This window comes from Nomascus leucogenys, chromosome 3, assembly GCF_006542625.1.
Source record: "Nomascus leucogenys isolate Asia chromosome 3, Asia_NLE_v1, whole genome shotgun sequence".
Lineage (NCBI taxonomy): Eukaryota > Metazoa > Chordata > Mammalia > Primates > Hylobatidae > Nomascus > Nomascus leucogenys.
In genome coordinates this window covers 23,055,547-23,071,781 of record NC_044383.1, presented here as the reverse complement: position 1 = coordinate 23,071,781, position 16,235 = coordinate 23,055,547, and the positions used below count along the sequence as shown (strand labels likewise).

Here is a 16,235-nt window from a genome sequence, read left to right as displayed (position 1 = left end):
GCGCGGCGCGGGCGGGTTCTCAGCCCACGTCCGTGAAGCTGAAGGCCGGATCGTGCGGCGCCGCCCCGCCTCCCACCGCGCTTCCTCCTCGGTCCGCACCGCGCGGGTCACCGCGGCCCCGGAGCGCCTCGGACACTCGCCCGGCAGCCGCGGGTGATGCGCCAGTGAGCTCCTCAGTGCAGCGCGGAGGAGAGAACGAGGAGGCGCCTTCCACTTCCTCTGGCTCTAATGCCGGCTCCCTCCCCGCGCGTCCCTCGCCCCCGCTGCCCCGCCCCCGGCAGGGCGTGGCCACGGCCCGAGGGGCGGGGCAACACCCATATTTGGCCTTATATGGGCAGTCGCGTCACGGGCGGCACTCATTCACATAAAACGCTGCGCGGCCGGCGGAATCCCCGGCTTCTAGGGCGGCGAGCGGCCGGGCTGGGTATCGAGCACGCGGGGCGGGAACGCGGAGTTGCGCCGCCGCTCGGGCGCCGGGCTCCGTCGCGGCCGCAGCCGCGCGGCTCGCCCTCCCGTGCCTCGCCCGCGGACACCCTGGCCGTGGGCAGCCGCGGGGCGCGCGGCGCGGGGCCGCTGGCGGGCGGCGCCGGCGGCATGAAGGTCACATCGCTCGACGGGCGCCAGCTGCGCAAGATGCTCCGCAAGGAGGCGGCGGCGCGCTGCGTGGTGCTCGACTGCCGGCCCTACCTGGCCTTCGCTGCCTCGAACGTGCGCGGCTCGCTCAACGTCAACCTCAACTCGGTGGTGCTGCGGCGGGCCCGGGGCGGCGCGGTGTCGGCGCGCTACGTGCTGCCCGACGAGGCGGCGCGCGCGCGGCTCCTGCAGGAGGGCGGCGGCGGCGTCGCGGCCGTGGTGGTGCTGGACCAGGGCAGCCGCCACTGGCAGAAGCTGCGAGAGGAGAGCGCCGCGCGTGTCGTGCTCACCTCGCTGCTCGCCTGCCTGCCCGCCGGCCCGCGGGTCTACTTCCTCAAAGGTGAGCGCGCGGGGTCCCTGCCACGCTTGCCCCTCCGGCGCCCCCGGGTCCCCTCCCTGCGCCGGGGGGCCCTCGTACACCCTGGGACCGGGAGAGTCACCACCTGCTGGAGTCTGCACCCTGGGGCTTGTGCGCTTGGGAGGGCACTGCAAATGTCAGCACTCAGAGCTCCCCCTCTTCCCCACCCGCGTTCCTCGAAAGCGCCTGGCAGCGGGTCTGCCCGCTGGGCTGGGTGGAGTTGGTTATGCTGCGGGGGCTGCTGCTGCTTAGCAGTTTGGGGGCCGTCGGCTCGTGCTGGGCACGAGCCCCCTTTCCAGACGCGAGCTTCGCCGCTGTCGCTGGGGTCAGGGCTCGGGGCCTTCCTGATAGACTGATCTGGCGGAATCAGCAGGTCGCGATCCCCTCCCCCCTGGTGTGGCGCCGTGGTGCCCCCCTTCCTCCCGCCTAGCCAGCTGTGTCTTCACCGACCCCTCTTGCCTTTTTGACCTGGCGAGTCCCTTCCCTTTCCATTTCATTGTATTGCTTTTTATTGTTTCCCTCCGGCCTCTTCTCCCCTCCTAGGTCTTTCTCTAGCTCAGTTTGGAGCTCACATCCTTTCCACCCTTTTCACCTCCTCCCTCCTCCGCCCCAGGATTATCCCTGGGACCCATCCTGAGCTGAGCCTACCGCCGGCCAGCCAGGAAATAGAGATGCGCGGGGGCAGGGTGGTTTGGAGATTCTACGGCCTTTGATTTGACGCCTCCCGGAGCTACCGCCACAGGCCTGCCCATTTCACCTGCCGGGAAGATAACTTTGGCTTCTGATGGTGGGTGGGTGATTGACTCTCAAAGTCCAAAGCATTGGTTTTTTCTGGGTCACTTCCTATGACTGCTCCTGCTTTGTGTTTGAGTCCTTTGTAACCTCAAATGACACCCGGGGAGACCTGACCCACATGTAGAGATGAGGGCTCAGCCCCAGCAGGGCCCCAAGGCCTTGCCAGCCCCGGCGCGGACACCTTGGGATGTAACAGTGATGGGGATCAGAGCTCGGTGCAGAGAGCCGGCGCCGAGTTAGGAGCCTGTTTTAAAGCCATGCAACTTGAGTTTCACACGCTCCGGGCCAGGAAGATTCTGGAGACAGTTCCCCTCTCTGCTAGCACCTCCTGCTGACTGGTCCCCTGTTGATTTCCTGTTGGAGAGATAACAGAGGTAGATGGTAATCGTCCTTTTTCTAACAGCCTAGCCCCCAGGGGATAGAGGGAAGGCCTTCTGGCTCTGCAGAGGTTTCAGCGTGTCTCCTGATTTCTTTCTCTCCCTAATATGGTTTTTGTCTCCTGTTCTTTGGAGAAGTTTCTGCCTCAGTAGCACGAAAGAGGTTCCAGGAGACCCTCCCTGGTCCCCACTCTGCCCTTGTGCTTCTCTAAGCTGGCCCTGCTGACAGTTTAGAAGTTATCGCCACAAAGTAGGCAGCTCTATAGACTCACATCTCAGGAAAACTGTGTTACAGTGTTTTTTAAAAGAAGGTAACGTATACACAGGTACAAATTTGAACAGCATGAAGGCCGTATGATGAGAAGCGGGTCTTCTGCATATCTTAGAACCCAATTCCACTCCCCAGAGACAGTCGTCAACTATTTCTTGTTTACCTTTAGATAATTTTTCATAAGCATCTTAGAAATAGATTGATTTTGTATAGTCCCTGTCCTGCCTCTTGTATCTATCTAGATCTTGGAGACTTGTCCATATCTGACCATACGTGTCTGTTTCACATTGAACCGGTCTCCTGTAATGACCATTAGGTTGCGTCCGGCCTCACTGCTCCAAGCAATGCGGTAGATGTCCTTCTCCATGTCCTCTTGTGTGTGCAGTGCCTTGCAGTAAATCATGAGAATTGCCAGGTCAAGAATTACATGCATTTTAAATTTCAGTAGAAATTGCTTCATGCCTACCCTTATAATACTACTAAATTGTTGCCAGAGAAAATTTTTATTTCTTTATGTAATTCATGTGCAGATAGGAGTTCAGGTTTTAATCTAGTGGCATCTCAGATCTTGGCGGGGGCAATGCCTTTTTACACTTTCCATAATCCCCCGTCTCCCAAACAACCACTAAAATGAAATGGTGATGACTGAATTGCGTGGTCAGTGCTTATTTATATATAGTATCTGTGCTCTCTCTGTTCCCTGGTAATGTGGTGGTGATTGAAAGCAGACTCAACTCCAAAAGAAGTAACTCTAAGAATTGCCATGGCTTTTGCAACTCAAGTGAGGCACCAGAGAGGAATGTTCTGTCTCTCCACACCTCTGATGGGAGTGGGTGAAAGACTGAGACCATTTAATCTGGAAAATTCCTCTGAATCCCAGCTTGAAGAGGCAGGACCCTGTTTATCTGTCCCTCAACTAAATTTTGTCAACAGCATGCAGGATCCAGCCCACACCCAAACCTCTTATCTGTCCTCCTGATAGCCAACTCTGAAGTAATATATTTAAAGCCAAAAGATGGGGTAGCCTGAAGATTCCTCTTCCCCAACCTTCGTCCTGAAGTTTGGGAGGGCCCAGGTCATTCTTAACTCCAAATTCCCATCCAAATCCTTGTTTGTCTCCTGGAACCCATAATGTCGAGGTCCAGGCATGGGAAGTGATCAGGTGGTTTACTGACTAGGGATACCTCTTCAGAGGAAGCTGTGGGTCGGTGTGAGCCTGCGTCGTTCTCTCGACTGCTGGAAGGGAAGGGGCCCAGGGGCTGTGGCAGAGCATGGGAAGCTAAGCTGCCTATAGCACCACCTTGCACCTCTGCCGTGGCCTCCCATTGTGGTGGGGAGCATGGTCATTGAGGAGGACCAGGAGCTCATGGGCAGGCTCATGTGGTGACCACAGGGGAGATCTGGGTGTACTAGGTGGGGGCGGGGCAGTTCCAGCGAGCTGAGAGGAAGCAGTAATGGCAAGATGACTCATTCTAGGAATTGGCTGCAGCTTCTGGGAGGGAGTTGGAGACTGCCTTGTAATCCATTAACCATTTGTCTACTGCAGGGCTTTAAAAAAGCCAGCATCACAACACCCAAAGTCAGAAATGAAAAAGGGGGTTCTTTGGAAAATTCGTGGTCTCAGAATGCATGTTTAATGGATTTGACTCCAAGCAAATTCTCTGGGCCAGAAAAAGACAAGTGGGCTTTCTGGAGGCCCTAGGAAATGCCTCAGGTTGCTCTCTGGGTTACCAGCAAAGGAGTTTCCCAAGCAAGGCTGGCCTGTTGCACCTGGCAGCCCTCGGCATTCTGAGGGTTCCAAGGCCACTTTTTCATTCGGTTCTTCCCCACTCAAATGGGCCCAAGAAGGCTTACTTATATTTGCAAGTTTCCGTGACTTGCTCAGAGGGTCGTTTTTACCTTAAATCCATTTGGAGAGGTGTAAATATTAAGGATTCTGAGAGACATACATGCCATAATTTGACTTATTGATTGGGAGTGGGGGTGCAGGAGGAATAGGGGAGAAGTAAGAAAAGTGGGGATAAGAAGATAGGGTGGTCACGAAGGGGACAGAGGCAGTTTTTGCTCATGAGGGCTGAGAATTAAATTCAGAAGTCCTTATTCTTTCAGTTGATTTAGAAGGTAATTAACTGGATTGATGACTTCAAATCGGACCTAGAAAGGATTGTCAGCAGTGTTCTTAGCACCTTGGGAGTGAGAAGCAGTGAGGCTGTTTTACTGCCCTGAGTTGAAATGAAACCGTACCAGCCCCCATTTCCTTATGAATGGAGGAGGTTCCAGCTAGAATCCTGCTTAGAGCAGATGGGCTGGGGAAGAAGCCACTTTAGGAGCCTATCTTCTCGCCAGTTAATGAAATTTTGGGTAATCACACCTTCCTTTTAAATAAACAAGAGAGAAAATAGCCTTTGTTTTCTGGAGGGATTTGGTTAATATTTGCCAGATGCTAGACACTTTCTTTCACAGTTTAAGCTGCTTCTGATAGACACAAAAAGTTAATCATTGCCTCTGAAAGAGTTCTTTTTAGAGGTTTGTATGTGTGTAGAGCCCCTTTCTATTCTAAATCCGTTTGCTGGTTTTGTTCAATTTTTAATGACCAGAATCTGTATTGGCTTATTTTTTTTCTTAACTGTGTAACACTCAGAGTATTGATTAACTATGGGTATTTTCTGACAGCGTGAGAAATTGATGCTTCCCATATGTCTCACCTTTTTGTTTGTTTTTGTAGGGGGATATGAGACTTTCTACTCGGAATATCCCGAGTGTTGCGTGGATGTAAAACCCATTTCACAAGAGAAGATTGAGAGTGAGAGAGCCCTCATCACCCAGTGTGGAAAACCAGTGGTAAACGTCAGCTACAGGCCAGCTTATGACCAGGTACGTGATGTGATGGGGAAGAGGTATCCTGAGTGGTATTCTGGGCTCCTGTCTCCCTTCCTTCCTCAGCACCTGATTGTTCTCTCCCCACTCAGCAATGATGGTTAGTTCTTTTGTGGATCAGGGTGTTGGCAAAATCCCCTGGCTTTAGGGAGCTTCTATTGCTTGCCAGCTTGAGTTTCCATCCAAGAGTAAATGGGCTTCCTTCCAGCAAACAAGCTGACAAGAGCAAACCAGCCACAGGATGCTTGGCAGCTTCTGGGGAAAAGGGGAAGTGAAAGATACATTATTGTCATCTGGCTTCGGAGGTTCAGAGAAGCTTTGAAATACTGGTCTAGGTTTCCCTGAAGACATTTCAGAGTTGACTTTCAGGCTTCCTGTGTTGCTTTTCTTTGTAATTGTCCATGCTCTGCAGTTTTCTGCAAACCATCCCGGTACCTGTCAAGGTGTGTCTTATTGGTATGTTTAACTGAAACTGGTGTTGGTGGGGGTGCTATAGAGAAAGTCCTGTTTGGGTGGCTAAGTGGCTTCTCTAAGGCGTTCTTATGCCTACAGTTCCACAGATACTGAAACCAGAGCAAATCAAAAGATACTAGAGGGCTTCATGTTTCTGTAAACTAGTGAGTTTTTGTTTTTCTTCTAAAAATGAGTGCTTCGTGATAACTCACTAAAGGGAAAAATAAAGTGGAAGGGGGTTACGTAGCACCATCCAGGAAGATGAAAAAGCAGGTGAGAATCCAAATCTGGCAGAAACCAGAGATCAAAACCTACCCATTTTACGGAAGGGAAGAGAAGTATTCTGTGACACGTGAGGTGATTGATTTTGCAGAGTCCTGCAGCTGGTTCAAGGCAGCATCAGGCTCAGAACCCCTTTCTCTCAGCTTGCTGTTCTGATTATTTCAGGACCTTGTTCTGTTTTCCGCATGGCCTCTAATCTAGACACCTGACCTGGTGAGAGTAACCTTTCAAACTTTTCACATAAACCAAGAACATACCCAAATCAAAAGAAGAAAGATTGCTAGATGCTAAAATGCCCGCTCCCTGCCATGAGCAAAACCCTGTCCCTGGGGATAAACTTCGAAGTAAAGCCAGATGACCTTTTCTTGAACGGGCTCCTCGGTCAGGAAGCCTATTAGTTTGTCCAGATGCCAGGGTTAGGAATTTGTTTGTTTTCCTTTAATAAACATCCTTACAGTATATGATGAGCCCGTGGCTTTCAAGCTGTGGACATCTGGCCTAGCTCGATTTCTACTTTTGTTTGTTTGTTTGGGTTGTGTTTCCCCCATTTCTCAGAAAGTGAAAGAGAAATAAGAATTGGCAGAATGTTGCGAAAGCACGGCACATCCCTGGCCAAGTGAGGGGTGAGAAAGCCCTGATGTGTCTTCAAGATTCATCTGGGGAACCCCCTAATGCTACTTCTTAGAAATGCTTCTGCATTTAGAGCAGCCAGGCGAGGTCATGTTAACTTTTGGGGTTTCTGAAGGCCTTTGGCTTCTTCCTCTTGGTCTAAACAGAAGTTCAAAAAGGGAAAGAAATGTAGTTTCAGGGGTGTGTTGGGCTGAGCTCCAAAAGAAATTGGATGGGATCCCAGGTCTGGTGTATCAGCTATTTCCAGGCACTCAGGAGTGGAAGAGATCTTGAGTCAACCATCCAGCCTGCTCCTTAAAGGGCAAGCAGTGTCCATTGGTGGGGACCCATAAGTCATCAGCGGCCACGTGAATCTGAACTTGGAACTCTGACTCCTTTCCAAAGAACTTTGTACCACCTCTGCTGTTTTCCTGGTTTCTAGCTGGTGGGGATGCTGTGCCCAGGGAGTGGGTCCAGCTCAGGTCAGGACTATACCTGCTTGGATTGCCTAAAAACCTGTGTCTTCCCCATGGAGAGAAGCCATGTTCTGTTCATTCTTCAATCTCGATGACAGTGGCAGCTATGTAACGTGCCAGGTTTTAATGCATTCATTATCCCATTTACACCTTACCAATTATCCAGAGAGGATAGGTATTATCCCCAGTTTAGAGACAAAGGGTCATAGGTTAAAGAAGCTATCCAAGATCACATCAGGTAGTAAGCATGGAACTCTGGAACTTAACCAAGAGCTCTGCTGTCTGATGCCCAAGCCCAGGTTCTTAACCACTGCACCACTTTGCTACCAGGAAGGCTGCTCTGTACGCGTGGAAGTTTGGGAGGTTTCGAGGAGGTGATGCAGATGGGCATTTTCTCTAGAGGAAGAGAGGAAAGAGAATTTTTTCCTTCCTGTCTTTACCTGAAATACTTATTTTCTCATATTGATCACTATTGCAATGGAGTCAGACAAGGCCTTGCATCTCATGCTATGCAGTCAGTTTTCGGTTTCAGCCCAGCTCTACCACTGACTAGCTCTGACTTGGACAAGTTATTAAATGCATCTGAGCCTCAAGCTGCCCATCTGTAAAATGGGAATAATGTTACCTACCTCACAGATTTTGTGAAATTGGTATGATGTAGGCACATCTAAAGGGTTAAGCCCCCAGAGGCCAGCCATAGTAGGTGCTGCTAAAAAATACCAGTTGTTATTACCTTATGTAAAATCTTCTGTAATTTTCTTTCAAGTGACTGAACTGGCCTTTGCTTAAACACTTCTCAGGAAACAAAAAGCTAACACCGGGTGTGGGGTAAGTTGAGAATTGCCTGTAGCTAGCTGCTGTCCCACGCACCCTTCCCTGCTATGGATCTGGCCGAGAGTTTCCATTCCGCTCTTATTCCAGGACAGGAAATGGAAACACAGGAAGCAGATGGTTGGCATGGGAAAGGCTCCCAAAGACACAGCCACTGTCACCCAGCCCCATGTTTCCCTCTCAGTCTCTAAGGGCTCCCAGTTTTCCAACCATCACTGACTTTTCTGCCACCTTTAGAGCCCTCTAAATGCTGAGACTGCCAGAGTCTAACCAGCGGTTCATTTTAGTTTTGCCTCAAGGTGGATGGTCTCTGGTTCCCCCTTGACTAGAAATCTGGGGTGTGGGTAGCCTCCCAAAAGGATGGCTCTGTAAGCGGGTCTCACCAGCACCCGCAACAAACCCCCATGTGAAGAAGGTCAGAGGCGGGGAAGCCCCTCTGCTTGTGGCCTGACAACGTTTTTTATCTAAAGATTCTGAGTAGGTAGTGGTTATTTTCATTTCGAAAAAGCATACTTTTTTGTGGGGGTGGAGGTGCATTTTAACATCTAAAACCTGGATGCATCGTAGGATCAACAGTGTCTTAGGTTTGATGAAATACACCATATAGGCTAGGCTTGGTAGCTCACGCCTATAATCCCAGCACTTTGGGAGGCTGAGGTAGGAAGATCGCTTGAGACCAGGAGTTTAAGAGCATTCTGGGCAACATAGCAAGAACTCATCTCTACCAAAAAAATTATAAAATTAGCCAGGCATGGTGGTACATGCTTGTAGGCCCAGCTACTCGGGAGGCTGAGACGATGGGATCTCTTGAGCCTAGGAATTCAAGATTATAGTGAGCTATGATTGTGCCACTGCACTGCAGCCTGGGTGACAGAGCAAGACTCTCTGTTTCCAAAAAGGAAAAAAAAATATGCTATATAAAATGTCAAGGCTGTAAAGGAGGACACACACCATGTTGAGTCCTGGTCCATTTTATCTGTAAAGAAAGTGAGACTGTCCCAAGGCAAAGGGAATTGCCCTGGTACTCTCAGGGCAGCTGTAACTTCAACACAGGCCCGTCAATTTTTCCCATGTTACCACATGGCTTCTCATCCTTGTCAGCGCAGGAAGGCTGCCGGCATATCCTACCACCTTGATATGTGCAAAAAAGTGAACTCTTTGCTGTGTGGATTTTGCTGTCATTGAGTCACAAGGCAGTCACATGAGGTAGAGAGTTGGCCAGGATGGAGATACCACCCGCACTCGGTTGAACTGCCCTGGCTCTGAACTCTACTTGGAAACCAGAAAGGGAACCACCCATCTTAAGAAACAAATAGGTCAGAGTTGTTTTTTCCTCTCTCAAATGAACAAGCTAATCCAATATTTCTTGATTGTCCTTTGTCCCTGCTTCCAGGGTGGCCCAGTTGAAATCCTTCCCTTCCTCTACCTTGGAAGTGCCTACCATGCATCCAAGTGCGAGTTCCTCGCCAACCTGCACATCACAGCCCTGCTGAATGTCTCCCGACGGACCTCCGAGGCCTGCACGACCCACCTACACTACAAATGGATCCCTGTGGAAGACAGCCACACGGCTGACATTAGCTCCCACTTTCAAGAAGCAATAGACTTCATTGGTAGGTTTAGCCATTCCCCTTCAGTTATTTTGGGAGCCCCTTTGGGGCATGTGTTCTTGACTTTTGATGCCCTGATGGAGGCTACCTTCACTGAAAGAAAAGTGTCTTGTATATGCCGCTGCTAAGAGTTGGAGCCAACATGGGATGCAGCTACCAAAAAGGTGGAGGGGAGAATTTAAGTTGCTATTAATAGGAGCTTTAATTTGCAAGATAAATGAATTAATATAATTTTATGGCAGGACTCACTGCCGATCTTGTTATTGTTTCTAGCTGGGTAGGAGCTGAGTGCATCCCTGCGTAATGCTCCACACAAGGAAAGCAAGGGGAAGAACCTCCCTAACTGTGCTTCTACGTAGGTTGGGTTTATTTTTAAAAGCAAACAGAAGGATTCAGAGAACACTACTTACGCACTGAGCCCCAAGGGCCCCCAGCAGCTTTCCATACTCTTGGTGAACGGCTTGGGGCAATTTGTTTTGCATTTTCAGCTAATTTTGGATTAAAGATAGCACTTGACTCAAGCTCCATGCTGTATGCACAGAAAAGTTGGCATCTTTTGCCTGCTTTCTGCATTCTTTTTAGGCAGTTATTTATTCCATTGCGTAGACCTGAAAACCAAGGCCTTGGCCTCTGGTCCCTCTGCCAGGAAAGGGCTGTGGCCTTAGGGTTTCCAGGTCCTCTGTGTTGCCTGGATTATTCTCCCATTTGACATCTTCTCCTCCCCCATCCATCTTCCTAGGAGGCTGGCCTGACTTTTTTCTGTTTCAAATTTGCAAGTACCACTCTCTAACCTTGTGGTCATGCCCCGCTTTCCAGCGCCCATCTTCCTCTTTAACATACGTAGTTGTTGAAACTGATGCGTGATTTTCCTGTATCTTGTTCCAAGGGATGGTGGAGGAGGAAAGGCAGGTGTTAGCATAGCAATAATTACTTAGTGCAGGTAGCAATTAAAGGTCCCCCTTGAGCCACATAGTGGCCCTCTGTTCACCACACAATTTCTGCTCCCCAGGAAACCCTGACGAGAAACTCATCAGAGGCAAAAGGCTGAGCCTGTCCTGCTTATCCCCTGAGCCTCTGGGCTGAGATGATTCCTTTGGAGCCTGAAAGGCAGCCAAATGATGGGTTCAGGGTGGGAAACCCTTGACTTGTTCTCCCTGTCCCTGGGAATACCTTGCCCTTCTCAGCCTGTTATTTAATTACCTGGGTAGCCACTTCATGAGGTCATGAAACACGACCCCATCCGGTTCTCAGAACCTCCCTCCCCATCCTGTGTGTGTATTGTGTCTGTGTAGGCACAATCCACAAGCCCACAGCAGTTTGAAAGCACAGGATGTTTTTTCTCTGATTGCTTGCCCTGCTAATGGAAGGAGAGCCTGGGTCTCCCCAGTGAGCCATGTGCTGAATATACGCTGACCCCTTCCAAGGGAAGAGGGCCATGTGGAAGGCAGACCCCGAGGTGTCAAGTGGGCTCCAGAGGCAATGCACTCTGGACCCTTTGCATTCTTGGATGTGGCACTAGGCCAGTTAAAAGCTAAACTTTGAAGGAGGCCAACAGAGGAGTGAAGGGAAATAGGAGTCCAACCCTGTAATTCTAGGGACTTGGGGGGTCTCCCCTTTGAACTAATTTAAAGAGACTGTTTTGTTGTTTCTTTTGAGTCAGACTGAATTGGAGGACACCCCTATTGAACTGCTTTGGGGTATGCTGCGGGGTTTTTGTTCAGATGGGGAAACTCTAGGATTCCTCCCTGATGCCTCAGAAATTTTATCTTTTAGATCTTGCAGGTTGATTCGCATACTTTGACTTGGGGCAGGGAAGTGGAGGGTGGTAAGGGTAATGACTTTTTCTGCCCTTCAAAATCTTAAATGTTTTTGCGTATTGTAGCCTGCATAGTGCCAGCTACATCTAACTTCCTGTGATGTAATTATTTCCTCACTAGCAAGAGAGGGAATTGGAAAGACTGTATTTTTTTGTGGATTTGATGTGTACGTATCTTTAAGCTTTCACCCCTTCCCATTTTTAATAGTTGTAGTTGGTTTTGGGGGTGGGGGCTGGGAGGTAGAGCAGGAAGGGGGGCATCCTCCCCTTTTTGTCATATTGAGCTAAAGAATGCTAACTGATGGTGGTAGCTTTATAGCAGCGACTCCCATTGTTGAGCAAGATGGAATTTGTGAAAGCCATTTATATCCTCAGTCTAGTAGGCGTCACTTAGCCAGGGTTATAATTAGTGGCCGTGCGCTATTTATTGTGTGTTTGGTGGTGAGAACCCTGGGAGCTGAGCCAAGCATCCTGCCCTGGCACAGCAGGACAGGGTGCCCGGAGAGACCGGAAGGCCTCTACCAGGATCGGGGTTAGGTTGTTACCCTTAGAATCAGACCTGGAGAGGCAAGAGTTGCTTCTCCAAGTCAGTCTTTGAGCCTGGGATGCTCTCCTTAGAAAAATGTGCGTGCCCAATAAAAATGTGCACAATTTCAAGGATTTTCCAATGCCCTCTTGGAACCATCAGTGGAACCTAGGTTAAGATGGCATCCCCAGGAAGGGACTGCTCCAGGTCCGTCGCTTCCAGAGGCAGAATCTGCAAGTATCCTGGGGAACTGTAAAGCTGCTGTAAGGAATATAAAGGTCCTACTTGGGGATAGTCTTTGCTGGGACGCCAAAAGCTCTATCCTCACCAGCGGGGATTAAAGACTGGCAGAAGTGTGTAATGTAGGGCCATGGCTCTTAGGCAAGCACAACAGTTTCATATCTAGGTTACTCCAGTGTTTGATTCTTGTGTTTTGCCATTGCCCTTAGATTCTAATCCCAACTCACTCCCACCATCTTTTCTTCCTTTCAGACTGTGTCAGGGAAAAGGGAGGCAAGGTCCTGGTCCACTGTGAGGCTGGGATCTCCCGTTCACCCACCATCTGCATGGCTTACCTCATGAAGACCAAGCAGTTCCGCCTGAAGGAGGCCTTCGATTACATCAAGCAGAGGAGGAGCATGGTCTCGCCCAACTTTGGCTTCATGGGCCAGCTCCTGCAGTACGAATCTGAGATCCTGCCCTCCACGCCCAACCCCCAGCCTCCCTCCTGCCAAGGGGAGGCAGCAGGCTCTTCACTGATAGGCCATTTGCAGACACTGAGCCCTGACATGCAGGGTGCCTACTGCACATTCCCTGCCTCGGTGCTGGCACCGGTGCCTACCCACTCAACAGTCTCAGAGCTCAGCAGAAGCCCTGTGGCAACGGCCACATCCTGCTAAAACTGGGATGGAGGAATCCGCCCGGCCCCAAGAGCAACTGTGATTTTTGGTTTTAAGACTCATGGACATTTCATACCTGTGCAATACTGAAGACCTCATTCTGTCATGCTGCCCCAGTGAGATAGTGAGTGGTCACCAGGCTTGCAAATGAACTTCAGACGGACCTCAGGGTAGGTTCTCCGGACTGAAGGAAGGCCAAGCCATTACGGGAGCACAGCATGTGCTGACTACTGTACTTCCAGACCCCTGCCCTCTTGGGACTGCCCAGTCCTTGCACCTCAGAGTTCGCCTTTTCATTTCAAGCATAAGGCAATAAATACCTGCAGCAACGTGGGAGAAAAGTTGCTGGACCAGGAGAAAAGGCAGTTATGAAGCCAATTCATTTTGAAGGAAGCACAATTTCCACCTTATTTTTTGAACTTTGGCAGTTTCAATGTCTGTCTCTGTTGCTTCAGGGCATAAGCTGATCACCGTCTAGTTGGGAAAGTAACCCTACAGGGTTTGTAGGGACATGATCAGCATCCTGATTTGAACCCTGAAATGTTGTGTAGATACCCTCTTGGGTCCAATGAGGCAGTTGGTTGAAGTAGCAAGATGTTGGCTTTTCTGGATTTTTTTTTGCCCTGGGTTCTTCACTGACCTTGGCCTTTGGCATGATTCTTAGTCATACTTGAACTTGTCTCATTTCACCTCTTCTCAGAGCAACTCTTCTTTGTGAAAAGAGTTTTTCAGATCATAGACCAAAAAAAGTCATTCCTTCGAGGTGGTGGCAGTAGATTCCAGGAGGAAAAGGGTACTTGCTAGGTATCCTGGGTCAGTGGTGTTGAAAACTGGTTTCCTCGGCTTCCTGTCCTTCTGTGTGCTTATGTCTCTTGTGACAATTGTTTTCCTCCCTGCCCCTGGAGGTTGTCTTCAAGCTGTGGACTTCTGGGATTTGCAGATTTTGCAATGTGGTACTACTTTTTTTTTTCTTTTTGTCTGTTGGTTATTTCTCCAGGGGAAAAGGCAATAATTTTCTAAGACCCGTGTGAATGTGAAGAAAAGCAGTATGTTACTGGTTGTTGTTGTTGTTGTTTTTTATAGTGTAAAATAAAAATAGTAAAAGGGAAAAAGCACTTCTTCATGTTGTTGGTGAATTGGGGTAAGGTAGGAATACCCTTGGGTGGGGACCCAGCCTGCTTCATTGGGATTTATTTGTAAATGAACAACAGGGTGATGGTGGTGGAGGTGCAGCTATAGGTATGAAGATACACAATGTTGCTTTCCAACCGAGGGGTTTCCCTAAGCTAACTTGCAAGAGAATTCCTTAGTGCAGGCCTCACAGGGAGGTGGTGAGAGTATCTGCCCACTCAGGGCCCTTCACTCCCATCGCGCTAGGCAAAGAGCTCTACTTGAACCTCAGATTCCTCACCTGTGAAGAGTGAGCTGAGCTACATGATCCCAAGAGTCCCTTAAAGCATAAGGCCCTTGGTTCCAGTAAGTCTGAGTGCCAAGCTTGTGGCCAGCCTCCTCCCTCCAGTGCCTGGCATATGGCAGACTCAGAAAAGGCTGGGTAAGTGGCCAAGGGATGGAGAAGTCAATGAGATGAAAGTTTGCCCTGCCAGCCTGCCTGACCCCCTCTTTCCACTCTTGCAGCTAATTCTAGATAATTCCCCAGGAGTTCCAAGGTAAATCCCTCAATGAGTGGGTTTAAATCCAAGGCTGAATCGACTTGCTTTGTGAGTAACTTCCTCTGCGTAGGTGGAGGAAGGAAGGGGCAGTTGTCAACTTCTACCCATGATTGGCTCTGCCTGGGCTCCAGCCTAACTCCTGGGGGCCTGTTCCTAATCTGAGGGAACAGGGAGCTGGTTGGGGTTTATGCCATCCCAGTCAGCTGATAAATAACAGGGATTCCAGCCATACTTCTCAATGCTGGAGGGTCCAAAGAGCGTGCAATTCTCCCGACATGCACTGTGTCAACAAATGGCAAGATGGTGGCAGAGCACAGGCAGCCCAGCTCTCTAAATTCCTCACCTCAAAGGCTTTGCGTGAGGTCTTTCTCTCCACCTGCCTTTCCTTTCCCCAACTCTCTGTTCAGAGGTTCCTTGAAAAGTCCATAGGTGAGAAGGTCACCCAGGGTTAGGATGCTGAATTTCTTGCAGCCCACTCCCCTCATCTGTGTAACCGAACAGCTTCCACAGTGAAGAGCACTAGACCAGATGGTGAGAAGTTCTGGGTTCTAGCCCTTGCCCTGCCCCCAGCTCTCCAGTGCTTTGGAGCTGATCTCCAACCTCTACGGACTAGATTTCTCCAGGGCTCTATCTAGCTGGTGCCTAATCCCTCTTGGTGTCCCATCTCTGAGCCTCTGACCAGCCTTGGAGTGTGTCCCTGAAGCCTGCCCATTGTGTGGGCCTATGCAGGTGCTGAGTGGCTGAAGGAACCTTGGGTAGGGAGAGCCAGGGAGTAGGAAGCTGGATGCAGGCTGGGGTGATGTGCTAAGCTCAGCCCACTTGCTGACATTTGCTTTATTGCATTAAAGTCTTTCTCTGAAGGGTGAGTAAGTCCTCTAAATCAGGCATATGAGGATTGCTCATCGGCGGGTGAGTCACTGGAGGGTAAGCCAAGTGAAGCCCCACAGCTGGGAATGGCTCTAGAACCCTCACTCCACTTAATGGTCTCTTCATTAATTACATCTCCATTCTTGCCAAGACCAACTCTACACTGGCTTCCAGTGCCAGATGGGGAATTCAAGCTGATGGCGTTTAGATCCTTCATCCCCAGGTTTTGAGAAACACCTCTGTCGGTCTCCAAGCATCATCGCACATAGAGATGGGTTTGGGAGAAGAAAGATGTTAGTTCTCTTTCCCAGCTGTACCTGTAGGCAAGCCCCCTCAGATCCACCGTAGCTAATGAGCTAGGCCTGATGGGGCAGGAGTTGTGTGAGCAGTGTCTGCTCAGGATCCAGTGTGCTGGCAGGAGTCCTGGATACCATGGATCTTCACTGTGTGAGGCCCTCAGGAAAATGCCTCACCGATTTCAATACTCTGAACAGCTCTATCTCTTTGAGTTACTGGTCGTTCTTCTGAACACCATAAAGCTCATGACTGCCCCTGTTTCCCTTCCTGGATAAGGCCACCAGGCAGCTCAGAACTAAACTCTTAGCCCACTTCTGGCAGTTTTGTAGGAACTTAACAAGAATTTTGGGTGTTGATTCCACCGTTTCCTTTAAAATTTCCCATCTTTATTTTTCTTTTACTTCCATTTCCTTATCATCCTTAAAAAGAACAGCAAAACTTTTACACCCTCTTTAAATAGACTCCAATGCATTTATGGAATGAAATAGGGTATAAATATGTAGAGAGTAGCCTGTGCATCCTCAGTGTTACTATTCTCCAGCTCACTCTGAAGGGTTCATCCGTAAGACTGGGTTCCTTTACCTTTTC

General features: G+C 49.8%; 1 protein-coding gene across 1 annotated transcript; it reads left to right on the top strand.

Annotated features, from left to right (window-relative positions):
* Positions 1–331: 331 nt before the first annotated feature.
* On the top strand, positions 332–13,928 carry DUSP5 (dual specificity phosphatase 5). The gene is made up of 4 exons (XM_003255458.4): positions 332–973; positions 5,160–5,308; positions 9,356–9,575; positions 12,407–13,928. Exons 1-4 carry the CDS (start codon positions 595–597, stop codon positions 12,811–12,813), a joined length of 1,155 nt encoding a protein of 384 aa, XP_003255506.1. The 5' UTR covers positions 332–594; the 3' UTR covers positions 12,814–13,928.
* Positions 13,929–16,235: the final 2,307 nt, after the last annotated feature.

What these genes read in the sequence shown, in the direction of transcription:
- DUSP5 (XM_003255458.4), top strand. Translation starts at nt 595, where the DNA reads ATGAAGGTCACATCGCTCGACGGGCGCCAGCTGCGCAAGATGCTCCGC. An exon ending in GCGGGTCTACTTCCTCAAAG is followed by an intron (nt 974 to 5,159) that starts GTGAGCGCGCGG and finishes TTGTTTTTGTAG; the next exon opens with GGGGATATGAGACTTTCTAC. An exon ending in ACAGGCCAGCTTATGACCAG is followed by an intron (nt 5,309 to 9,355) that starts GTACGTGATGTG and finishes CCCTGCTTCCAG; the next exon opens with GGTGGCCCAGTTGAAATCCT.